The sequence below is a fragment of the Rattus norvegicus genome, chromosome 18, assembly GCF_021556685.1.
Source record: "Rattus norvegicus strain SHRSP/BbbUtx chromosome 18, alternate assembly SHRSP_T2T, whole genome shotgun sequence".
In the NCBI taxonomy this organism is placed as follows: Eukaryota; Metazoa; Chordata; class Mammalia; order Rodentia; family Muridae; genus Rattus; species Rattus norvegicus.
The window spans coordinates 40,863,350-40,875,590 of NC_141551.1; the positions used below are offsets into that span (position 1 = coordinate 40,863,350).

Here is a 12,241-nt window from a genome sequence, read left to right on the forward strand (position 1 = left end):
GTGTTTGCTGTCACTTTCTAAGAATCAAGGGGCTGAGGTCACGGGATGCTGATTCATGGGATAATCAAAAGGGAACCCGGGGAATGACTGAGTTTATATATAAATAAAAGAATTGGCTTTTTATCTGAAAGAGATGAGCTATCCAGAGAGTTTTTAGAATTAAAAAGCATGTCTTGAGCAGAGAGCTGTCTGGAGATCTCTAGAGAGATCAGAACAGAAAGAGAGCAATCTGAAACAGAACGAGCAGAAAATGGGCTATCAGTTTGTAATCAGATTTGACTTCAAGTCATTTGTTTCACCACTCCTAGACATCTCTTCCTCAAAACCCCTCTCCAAGCTTAGGCTGGTCCTTGGCAATTTTCTCTACTTTAATTGAAGTAGAAAATACAAAGAGAAAAATGTGTATGTAAGCATAAAGGCAGGGACTCTATACATACTGACTAGCAGAACATTCAGATAAAAGCACATTAGTGTATACCAGCAGTCACCCTCATAACCTCTGCAGTGCTGATTCTCCCTCCTCAAGGACAACTTTATGAAATTTTTAAATATAATCTAATCTCATTGCTTGACTACTTAAAAAGTAGTTAATATAAATGAATGTTTTGCCTGCATATGTCTGTGTACCATGTAGATGCCTGAAACTAGAGCTATAGATGATTGTGAACCACCATGTGGTGTTGGAAATTGAACCCAGGTCCTCTAGAAGAGCAACCAGTGCTCCCAACCATTGATACTTTCTATAAATGTCATCACAGCATCATCCCTTTCATACAATGTATGGCAGGATATACCTAGACTATATATTATTACCTTCAATAGTTTCATCACTACTTGCACACTACTGTTAATGGACATTTGAGCTGTTTCCACCTTGTGGCCAATGCAAACAAGGCAAGCATGAACACTCATCTTCATGAACGTAAGCAAGCTAGAACATGTATTCAGCAGAACCTGGAATTTTCAACAACCCTATCACATACTTTAACCTTTCAAAAACTATCTGTTCATGTTCACATGCAGGTCAGCGTTGAAAGTTAATCTTTCCCTACGACTCCTGAACACTGATCACCCAGGAGTCTACTCTGCATGTGTTTCAAAAGTTCCAGGGAAGCAGAGGTATAAGGTCCCACAGTTCCCGGCTCAGAGAACACATTTAGGATGTTATGAACAAATAAGACAAGGTCTGGATGAGTGAATGAAAAGGTTCTCTGGGGGTGGGGATTTAGCTCAGTGGTAGAGCGCTTGCCTAGGAAGCGCAAGGCCCTGGGTTCGGTCCCCAGCTCCGAAAAAAAGAACCAAAAAAAAAAAAAAAAAAAAAAAAAAGGTTCTCTGACCAGCTTGTAACTTACCTCTGTTTCTTTCATTAACAAGTTTAGTTCAGAAATTTGACTCTTCACCTGGCTTTCCTTACCAATAAGGAAATCAATGTCTTTTGAAAGTTTCTCCTGTGGAAACACACAGAACAGAAGTACAAGCGTAAGTCAACAAAGACTTAATGCAACTTTGTAAATTACATGGTACCCTTCCTTCCTGATGAAGAATCAGCAAAACCAACTGTGGTGATTAACTCAAGGTAAATATTTACTGGCCTTAGCACATAGGGTCAAGGTCAACTGAAAGGTTAAATGAGGGCTGGGGGTTGGGGGGAAGCAACAGTCAAAAATTCCAAATGTGCAAGTAGAACTTTTCATTATCTCTCTCAGAATTCTTATTTCTAAGGCTTCCAAGCACACTGAAGGTCAAATAGTACCGCAGCTCAAATAGTAGAGCCTTCCTTCATATTTTACAATTTACACACACACACACACACACACACACACACACAAGCACACAACATACCAGGAAAAACACCAAAGATCAATCCAAAATAATCCCAGCTCATCCCAGCCTTGCTATTCATTCACTATAAATTGGTGAAAACACTGACTTTCAACTAATTTGTAAATTAGCTACTCTGAACACTATAATTTCTCAGAGAAATTACATTGCAGGTTTTGGTGTTATCTCTAGTTTGATCTAAAAGAAATGTTTTGCAATGAATCTGAAATGTTTTTAAAAGCAAAAACCACTTAAGAGCACTTGGTAAGACTACCAAGTGTCAACGGAAAACTGTATTACGTCTAAATGAAAATGAGAAAGGCCAGGAAGTAACTCCCAGGACCCAGGTGGTGATGCTCAGGATGAATGCTCTCTGGGATGCTCACTGCTGAACACCTAAAATGTAAAATGAGGGCAAGAAGAAAGACAACCCCTTGGGTAAGAATTCAAGAAGTAAGTTTCTAATCTATTTCATCTTCCCCTTTACACTAGAGAATGAAAGAGGATGTGTGCAGAAATAGACATGATTGGCTCTGCAGGACCCATGTCAGTCTCAGAGGGACACCCAGCAACCAGATACACAGAAGCCCTCTGGGAGTGCTCACTGGAGAAAGAGGAAGTGGCCGACAGGAAAGGAACAAGACTTCTGGACACAAAAGACAGAATGGTTTGGGGAATCTAGCTTAGGGATAGAGCAGTCCCCAGCACGTACAAAGTCTTAGTTCAATCTCCAGTGCCCACATTGACCAATCGTAAGAACCAGACATGGCTGTACAAGCCTGTAATCCTTAAGAGAGACAGAGAGACAGAGGCAGACACAGACACAAGGACACAGAGAAAAATAATGGGGCCTTACAGAATAATGCTACAAAGAGACAGAAAATCTTCCATTGTGACCTAGCATTTTATCCATCCAAGGAACCCAAAGTTCATGAGGTACAAATACCACAGTCAATAGCTGAACCAGAAGCCTACTCATAATTAAGTAACATAACTACCCTCCAGGGTTAGGGAGTATTTCACATCACACTGCAAGCCAAATGACAAGCCTAGCACTGTCCCTTATGAGCACATACTGGGACCACACGCATGAGCACAGCCTCTGTTTTTTCTTAACTACGGTAACAGAACTCCATCTGCCCCACCTCCCATTGTCCACTCTTTGTATGCTCAAAGCAGTTAGACACGGTCATTGGCCCCAAACCCCCAAAAATGAGGATGGCATCTGAGAGAAGGGAAGGAGAGACTAGGAGTTAAGACTTCCTGGTAGGCAGACATAGGGAGTAGGACGTGGCTAGGTAATAAAGGTGGCAAATCTCAAAGATGGCCAGCCTCCTCTCCAATTTTCTGACTTGAGACAAACCCTGGCAGCTTTGTCTCACACCAGTAGGAGTCCTGCTGGTAGACATGTTCACAAGATCAGATCAGAGCACACACACCACAGCAACAGCACCAAAGCCTCTTTCGTGCGAATAGTCTAGCATGGCCCCTGCACTCGGCATGAGCAACTTTAAAGGTGATATTGGCTTCAAATTGACTGGCCCTAAATGCAGTACAGGGGTAAACTCTTCAGAGGCTTCCCTCAGGAAGAGACTGGATTATTTGTGAGGGAGAAACTTTTCAAGTCCTCCTCTACTTTGCAAAGGCTCTTTGTCTCTCTATGTGTCTACAGCATGTGTGCATGTGTGTATTTCTTCATTCACAATAAATGAATGCCCTTCTTTACTGCTAAAAAATATAACTTATTGTTGTGAATCCATGACTCCTAAGGGTTTGCCATGCAACAATTTCCTCCAAATTTAAACAGTTTTGCCCATCACAAGGAGACTTCTCAAGACTCATGAAGTAGACCAATCTCACAAATCTCAGAGAGTTCCCGAAAATTACAAGATTAACCAGATCATCCTTCCCAAGGAGTTACACAGTCCATACTCTCCTACCAGCCAAGCTGCCTGCAACCCCAACCCGGGGATCAGGGACACAGCTGCCTATGAGCCACCTGTGCTTCCATAAGTAACCGCTCCCATAAGTAACCACAATAAAAAGCTCATTAATTTGCAAAACTGGATTTTTCAAGATTGTTCTAGTCTGTCATCAATTCAGTGCCTATCTGAAGTGAGAAGATACTTATTCACATCGTTCCAAGAAAACCACACAAAAAAGCTAAGACCCTGTGTAGTAGGACTAGGTTAGTCTCTATAGTTGTCCCAAAGGTCCTGTGAGAGGCTAATTCCAAGCCAAGTTTGAGAACTGTTTTTCCCCTTTATATATTACATCCCCAATAATAGACACCAATTAAACACTAGTAAACAAAACAAAGGAAAAGTCATTCAACAACAGCCAATCTGTTCGTGCAATCAGTCTAGGAGAGGAATACATATTTTGCACGACCATTGCACTTGGAATGTTTAAAGTTAATATCAGCCTTGCTTCATCTCTAGAGATGCTCAGGAAAACTTTGGAAGTGTACTACTTGAAAAGGAACCCACAATGCACCTATTCAAGCTACTGTCTTGCATTATTTTTTCCCTTGAGGCAATACAATAGCTAAAAGATACAACTTAAGGGAAGGGCAATTTGTGTTGGTTTCATTTGAAAGGACACAAGTCCATCATAGCAGGTAAGGGCACAGTAGCCAGGGCTGTGGCAGCAGAAAGATGACATGGCTATTCATGTTGTACTGATACACATGAAGAGTTCAGCTAGAATCCACATGGGATATAATCGTAAGGCCCCACATCTCCTCCAGCCCAGCCTCACCTCCTAAAGGTTCCATAGCCTTCCAAAATGGGAATCAATGTTCAAACACAAGAACCTACGGGGGCATTTTATAGTCAAATGTTAACCACCACCATGTTAGGAAAGCCCAACAGTACCAGCACTTATGACAGCAACAAGTGCCAACCTACATCAACAACTCTGATAACATTCACCACAAACATCTCACACACCTAAAATATGAATGCCACACCAACCTCTCCCTGCACAGTGGGGCCCGCTCACAGGAATATTCGAATTTTCTGCTTCTCTGAAAATAGAAATTTGTGTAAAATTATTAACAACTTGTCTAAAATCAAAGTGCTTTTGATAAGAGCACACAGAAAAGGAGTAAGACTCGTCCTTAGAAATTCGTGAAAATAAGAGATGGAAAACAGAAATCCCTCAGGAAATGTTCTTTAATGGAATGCTCGCCAACTTCTGCAGATGGTTACAGAGAGAACAGTTTAAAGTAAGATAAACCACAACAAAGCTTGATGAGAAACCTGTACAGTGATGTGAGAGGCTAAGAAAGCTCTGCAAAAGCCCCAACTGCGACAGTGGAGAGGCTCGGTGACTGAGGTGGGGCCAGACCAGGAGAGACAATGAACGGCCATCATTTCAGGACACACCAGAAATCAAAAAGCCTAGGGGGCCAAATGGTGAGAGGAAATAGTCAACAGGAATCCCCGTGGAGACTCTTTCTGGGGTCCCTGTTCTGGAAGACCAAGGGCAGGCAGTCATGGGGAAGAGGGACTCTACTTTAAGCTCGTGTGTGTGTGTTTCTGTCAATGTTAACAGAAGCCAAGCGAGCCACAGGAGGGAAAATAACCTAGCCTCAGCTAACAAAACTGCTAGCAGTGATCATTCTCTATTAACTGGTTAAGCCAGTTTCTCCAAAAGCGCAAGCAGTTTCCAGAATTGAAAACACATCTTCACCACCTGACACACACTACGACACAGATAAGAAATCCAGTGTTTACCTCAGCAGATTCAACAAACAGCACATATGAGACAAATGTAAGCTTACCCTTCCACGATGTTCATTTCTCTAATTCAACACCCAACTGGCCGAAAATAAGTGATACTGTGTCTTTGCATCGTGTAACCAGTCCCCCTCAGCTTAAACCTAAAGCCAAGTGGAAAGGAGACCTGCTACTCTTAGCAGACAACAAATCTAGACAATTAGTGTCTTATTAAAGAATATGTAAATTGGTAAGTGTAAATTGATAAGAATATTGTTCTGAAAGTCTGAAAGAAATTAACGTGCAGTAAAAGATAGCTGTGTTACTATGTGTACATTTTTCATCAAGTTTCCTGACATTTCTCTCCTAATGTCCTTGATTTCTAAAATGATAGCTTTCTTTTTTTGTTAGTTAATGATTCAAGAGGCAGCTGGCTTCCGGGTAAGAGATGGCCACTAAGAACACAAAGGCATGAATGACTACACAGATAAGATTCAGTCCAACCTCACAACCTCCAGTGGAGAGAAGCCCTGAGGTGGAAGTGATCATTAGTTGCCAATCACTTAATCAAATGTGCCTATCAATGAGGCTTCTATAAAAAGAGAAGGTTCAGGACTTCCATATATCAGCGCCAGCAGCACTAATGGAGGTTCTCATAGAGTCACAACCAGAGGGCGTGGCAGCTCTTCCCTCCCACATTCCTCTCCCTGTGCAACTCTTCATCAGCACCTGTAGTAATATCCTGTCGATAAACTGCTGTTTGTGCTCTCCTGAGTTTCGTGAGCCTCTCAAATAAAATAATTAGACCCAAGGAGGGCGAGTAACTGAACCTTCTTTTTACAGCCATGTGATAAAAGGCATTTAAAACAAACAAACAAACAAACAAACAACAGACCACATGGAGTGTGCAGCTAACACGTAGAGTGGGGCAGAGGCACCAACAGCCCTGCAAACTGAGCCCTTCACTGGTAGGGTCCAACAGCACATCCAGGTACAATGTCAGGACTAAATTGAATTAGAGGGTCCCCCAGCTAGACCCTCTATCTTCTAGACAATCTTCTGCTGTAGAACCCATTCCTTACTTGTTCTCACCATGTGAGGTCACAGAAGCCTTTGTGCCCAGGTGTTGTGGTAGCACACACCTGTAAATCACACCTTAGGAAGTAGAGGTAGAAGTATCATGGCAAATTTGAGGCTAGCCTGGTTTACATAGCAAGACCCTGTCTCAAAAAAAAAAAAAAAAAGGAAGGCTTGTGAGGTGAAAGAAACAGGGAGTGCTTTACCAACACCATAGCTCTACTAGTGGCAAGGACTTAGTACATTCAATAAAAACTAGGGCAGATTACATGAAATCTAAGCTTTTATAAGTGTGATATATTTTAGGTTGTGTCGTGTGAAGTTGGCCAACTGCAGATGCATGACAAGGGACAAAACAATTCTGGCTTCCCACTTGAAACAACCGAGCACACCAGGAATCTCTCGTTATGCATCAGATCTCAGAGAGACATTTTCCTAGACAACGGAAAACCAGAAAAGCTGGCTATCCTAGCTTGTTGTCTGCAGTTTCTAGGGATTTAGGCAAAGTACTCAAAACAGACAGCATCTCCCTGAAGTAGGAGTTGAGAAAGCCAGAGTTTCTAAAGCCTAAAACCAGAGACGAGAGAAAAGGGAAAACCAGCACAAAGGTATACAAGATTGAATACCAGTCAGCCATGCCTGAGGTCAAGGAAAGTTCCAGAAAGGATTAAAGTTTGCACATGCTCCCCAGCATCCAGGACTCTGACCCCAAGAAAGAAGACCTTCTAATCATTGGGAATGAAGGATCATCAAAAAGCAAAGCTGAAAACATGGTGTGATTAATAATACCTGAAAGCTAATCAAAATGTCCACCTGACTGGTTTTATGTTAACTTGGTACAAGCTAGAGTCATCTAGGAAGAGAGAGCCTCAGTTGAGAAAATGCCTCCCTCTCTCTGTCTGTGGGCAGTTTTCTGGAATCATGAATCGCAATTGCTGGGGGAGGGCACAGCACACTGTGGGTGGAGCCGCCCTTGGGCAGGAAGGCCTGGGTGGTAAGAAAACAGGCTGAGCAAGCCATGGAGAGCAACCCAGTGAGTGAGCAATGTCCCTCCACGGCTTATGCTCCAGTTCCTGCCTCCGGGTTCCTCTCTGGCTTTAGTTCCTGGACTGAGTCCTTCAGTGACAGACTGTTGTCTGGAAGAGTAAGAGGAAATAGCAGCTTTCCTCACCAAGTTGCTTTTAGCCATAATGTTTTACACAGCAATAGAAGCCCTAACTAAGACACCAAGCAAGCAAAGGAACAGAGAAATAAAAGCTACAATGGCCAAACCTGTCCATGACACAAACATATGACACTATGCATGTATATGGCTACATCTAGGACAATCTGTACACATACTGCTAAACAAAGGGAACAATTAAAATAAAAGGGAAGCTTAAGGATGAATTGGTTCCTTTAAAACTACACTTTACAGCAAAAACAATGAAATAGAAAAAAGCACCATACTGCCCACTCTGCTACTGACCATCAGATTTGAAAATTTTCAGAAGCCTTCTACCTCTGCACCCAGAGAATCAGTAATGAACCCAGCTCACAGAGGATCCTAACAGGGTCCCACTCCTTTCTCCCTCACACTTCAGAACTAGCTTTAACACACTAAAAAAAAACTAAAAATGTTATGACAGATATCTTTAAAATAATTTCTATATAATTTTTATAATTGCATTACATATTTATATGTGATTATATAATTATATGTAATTTATGTATAATATATTCACATTTATATTGTATAATTTATTTTATATGAATATGTAAGCATAAGAATTATATATGCTATGTAATATATAAACATAAATTTAATCATTCAAATATTTATATATTTAATTATATGAGTATATATTAAATAACTGTATTTTTATATATTAAGTTTTACTTTATACTGTTAACTCTATTCAGTGAAACAGAGCACATTACAACTCATGATTTTATACATATAAACTGAGTCATGAAATCACCAGGTATCAAAACCTACTTCCCGTGCAGGAGAGATGGCTCAGTAGTTAAGAGCACTGGCTGCTCTTCTATAGGAACTGGGATTGATTCCCAGTACCCACAGTGAGGGTGATAACCCTCTGAAACTCCAGTCCCATGGATCCAGTGCCCTCTTCTGACCCTCTGCAAACACTGCACACACATGGTACACAGACATACTTGCAGGTAAAACACCTATAAAGGTGAAATAACATAAAATAAAAACGTAAACCCACTTCTAAAATAACAAGTCATACCTTTAATGTTTTGTAGGCACTGCTCATGGTGGTTACCCGGTGATTGGAATGATTCCCACCCAACTTACAGAGGTGGCAAACCGGTCTCCTGCACAGTTCACAGTACATGTTTATTCTCTCTGTCTCATGTTCTGGGCACATTAAAATCTATTGAACAAAAACAAATGGACAGTTAAAGATCTAGGCTTCAAGTAATCTAGCATGTCCCCCAATACAATGATTTGTTATATAAAATACAGCTGTATACGTGAATAAAAATACACACACAGAGAGAAAAAAATGTCACATGAAGACTCTAGAATTACCGTTTTTTACATTTGAGGGTTCAAACAGTTAAAACACAGATGTTACTTCTCCTAAATTTGGCAAAAACATTCATGCCAATAGGACTCAAGTACAGTGCAGGCTTAAACAAGCTAGAAGGGCCTCTAACCACTGGGATTTGGCACACATCTTAATGAGCATCCCTATGAGGTATCAGAAGACCTTGAGAGGATCAATGGCCTGACTCTCCATACAAGCCTGTTGTTAAGAGGGCCCTGGAAGGTTTGTGATCTAAGAGTCCAGCAGGCTGGACACATAAGCCACACAGACCCTGCCGGGCAGCAGTTCCCTGACTCAAGGAAACAGCAACATTTGTACTTACTCAATGAAATATCATTATAGATGCATTTGAAATTATACATAAAATATTGTTTCCATAAAACACTGTTTCCATAAAATACTGTTTCCATCCAGAAACAAGTATTTACATAGCATGTTAATGAAATTAAAGTTCATTATTTCAAGAGACTACATGTCAGGCAACTATAACTGGTCCAACAAATTAAAAAAATAGAAGACCAATATGCAAATGCTACTACCATTACAGCCTCGGGGACAAAACTGGAACAAACAATGCCTCAGAATGCCCAAGTTCCAAATTCTCAAAAGCATATGGTTTGTTTGTTTGTTTGTTTGTTTGTTTGTTTGTTTTATTGTTAGTTTGGGGGTTTTTTGTTTGTTTGTTAAAATAGGGTTTCTCTGCTCTAGCCATCCTAGAACTCACTTTATATCAGGCTGGCATTGAACTCACAGAATTCCACCTGTTCCTGCTTCCTGAGTGCTGGGGTTAAAAGCATGCACCACCACATCCAGTGTATATGCTTTTTAAAGTAGGAAAACAGAATTTCCACAGTAAGAGGTTTAGTGCATTCAGTTACAGGTGAACACTCTCTAAGAGACAGCTTTTACTGACTAACATAAATGTCTGCCAAGGACTACTTTTCTTAATATAGACTATCCATACACCTTTGGTTTACTCATCCGGATTTCAGGGTAGCAAATAAAAATTTATAACTAATTTACATTCCAAATTCTATGACATACTTACTTATAAAAATCTAGCCCATGTGTCCTTCCATGATTGAACAGTACTAATGTGATCTTCTTAATGGAACACTAAAACTTTTGAAGTCATACATATTTAAAGCTCAATGATCTTGAGGAGTTACGGTGAGAAATATCATAGTAGGGAATTCAAAGTTATTTAATAAACCTGTTACCAAACTAACAGTTTTGACAAAATGTCCTTCCAAATGTGGGTACAAAGAAATATCTTTGCTTTAATCTTTCAGGCTACATTATATAAGAAATATTGGGTTGGAGAGACAACTCAGTGGTTAAGAACACTGACTGCTCTTCCAGAGGTCCTGAGCTCAAATCCCAGCAACCGTATGGTGGCTCAAAACCATCTATAATGGGCTCAGATGCCCTCTTTTGGTGTGTGTGAAGAGAGAGACAGTGTACTTATATATATAATAAATAAATCTTTTTAAAAAAGAAATATTCAGTGAATACTTTTGAAATCTCTGTTTTAAGATTTTACTTTAAATTATTTGTATGTATCTGTGTGGGATATGGAAATATTAGTGCAGTACCCAAAGAGGACTGGATCTCTTGGAGCTGCAATTACAGTTGGCTGTGAGGAAACCATGTGGGTGCTGGGAACCAAACCTGGATCCTCTGTTAAAGTCAGTAGGCAATCTTTACCACTGATCCATCTCTCTGGCTCCAAAAGAGTTTTTGCAATTTATACAGAAAATTATTATAAATTAAAGACTGTATTCTTAAGAATACTATTATATTTCATACGAGTTACTAAGTTGTAAAAAAGAACAACTTTTAAAGCATTGTTTCAATTACACAAATCAGAACATCTTGGAGAGGTACAAAAATTGTTTTACTCCTCAGAGATCATAGGACATGAAGTTCTTATGAGCATTGGTAACCAATTATCCAGAATACTTGAGAAATGCAAATTTGACCTAACAGATTATAAAACCACTATGTCTCAAGCTTTAAAGTTGTAATTATCAGAATGTTACCCAATCAAATCTTCCTGTCTCTAGACTCCTGGAGATCTTTTCCATCACATTTGGTACCCTAACTTACCTTGGGTCTGAAATTAGTGGTGGGGCCCACATACTCATGCTGGGCTTTTACCGTGCCCCAGGGATGATAAATTTTGAAGCATTCGTTGCAGTAGCTTGCACTACAATCCATGCAGCTCTTTGTAGATTCCTGGGGTGGTGGTTTACAAAGGTCACACATAATGGCTGTGGCTGCCCTAGCAGCCTGCCGGTACCTCTCGACAATCGTTTCCAAAGTGAAATTTCGAAACAGACCACTGACTCCTCGCTCTCCAAGATCCACATCATGCTCGCAGCCAGGACAAGGAAACATGGTTGGTCTGGGGGTCAGTGAATTACGCTTCCAGCCTGTGTAATTAGTAAGTCTTCATTCAGTTACATCGTACGTGATTGATAGGAAGAAAAGTCAGGTTTTAGAAAGACATGTCTCTGCAATAACAAACGTTCCAAGTGGCTCCATCTACATTCCAAAAATGCTTTTCAAAACAAATATTTTCACTTGGTATATAAGAAAATTTCAAGTTATTAAAAGTTATCTTAGAAAAAGAAAAAATAATCTACAATAAATTGCACATAAAGCACATAAACTCATATTAAGCCAAACACAGACACGAAGACAAAACATATACTTCATAGATTTAGGAGTTTATATAATTAAGATTTCTTTTTTTATATAATTAAGATTTCTAGTTAAGGTGCTGGAGAGAGGGCTCAGTGGTTAAGAGCACTGACTGCTCTTTCAGAGGTCCTGAGTTCAATTCCCAGCAACCATATGGTGGCTCACAACCATCTGCAATGGGATCCGATGCCTTCTTCTGATATGTCTGAAGATTGTGATGACTTGTATATGCTTGGGCCAAAGAGTGGCACTATTAGGAAGTGTGCGGCCTTGTTGGAGTAGGTGTGTCACTGTAGGTGTGCCTAGTAGCCCCTCTGTCAGGGTTAAACTAGCATTTGAGGCTAGCAACCTTCTACA

The 12,241-nt window shown here is 40.4% G+C and overlaps 1 protein-coding gene across 12 annotated transcripts in view; it reads right to left on the reverse strand.

The window, feature by feature from the left end:
- The window catches only part of Trim36 (tripartite motif-containing 36), a 53,466-nt gene that overhangs the window by 18,300 nt on the left and 22,925 nt on the right, over positions 1–12,241 (reverse strand). For 10 of the 12 annotated variants that reach the window (NR_199356.1, NR_199357.1, NM_001106147.2 and 7 more), the window contains 3 exons: positions 11,288–11,613; positions 8,855–9,001; positions 1,353–1,448 (listed from right to left, as the gene is read on the reverse strand). Coding sequence is in view for 10 of the 12 variants with exons in the window: in NM_001106147.2 (NP_001099617.1) it covers positions 1,353–1,448; positions 8,855–9,001; positions 11,288–11,613 (569 nt within the window). In the remaining 2 variants the exon portion in view is untranslated. Of the gene's footprint in view, positions 1–1,352; positions 1,449–2,677; positions 2,879–8,854; positions 9,002–11,287; positions 11,614–12,241 lie in introns of those variants that run through there. The other 2 variants (NM_001437401.1, NM_001437402.1) reach the window with 2 other exon arrangements.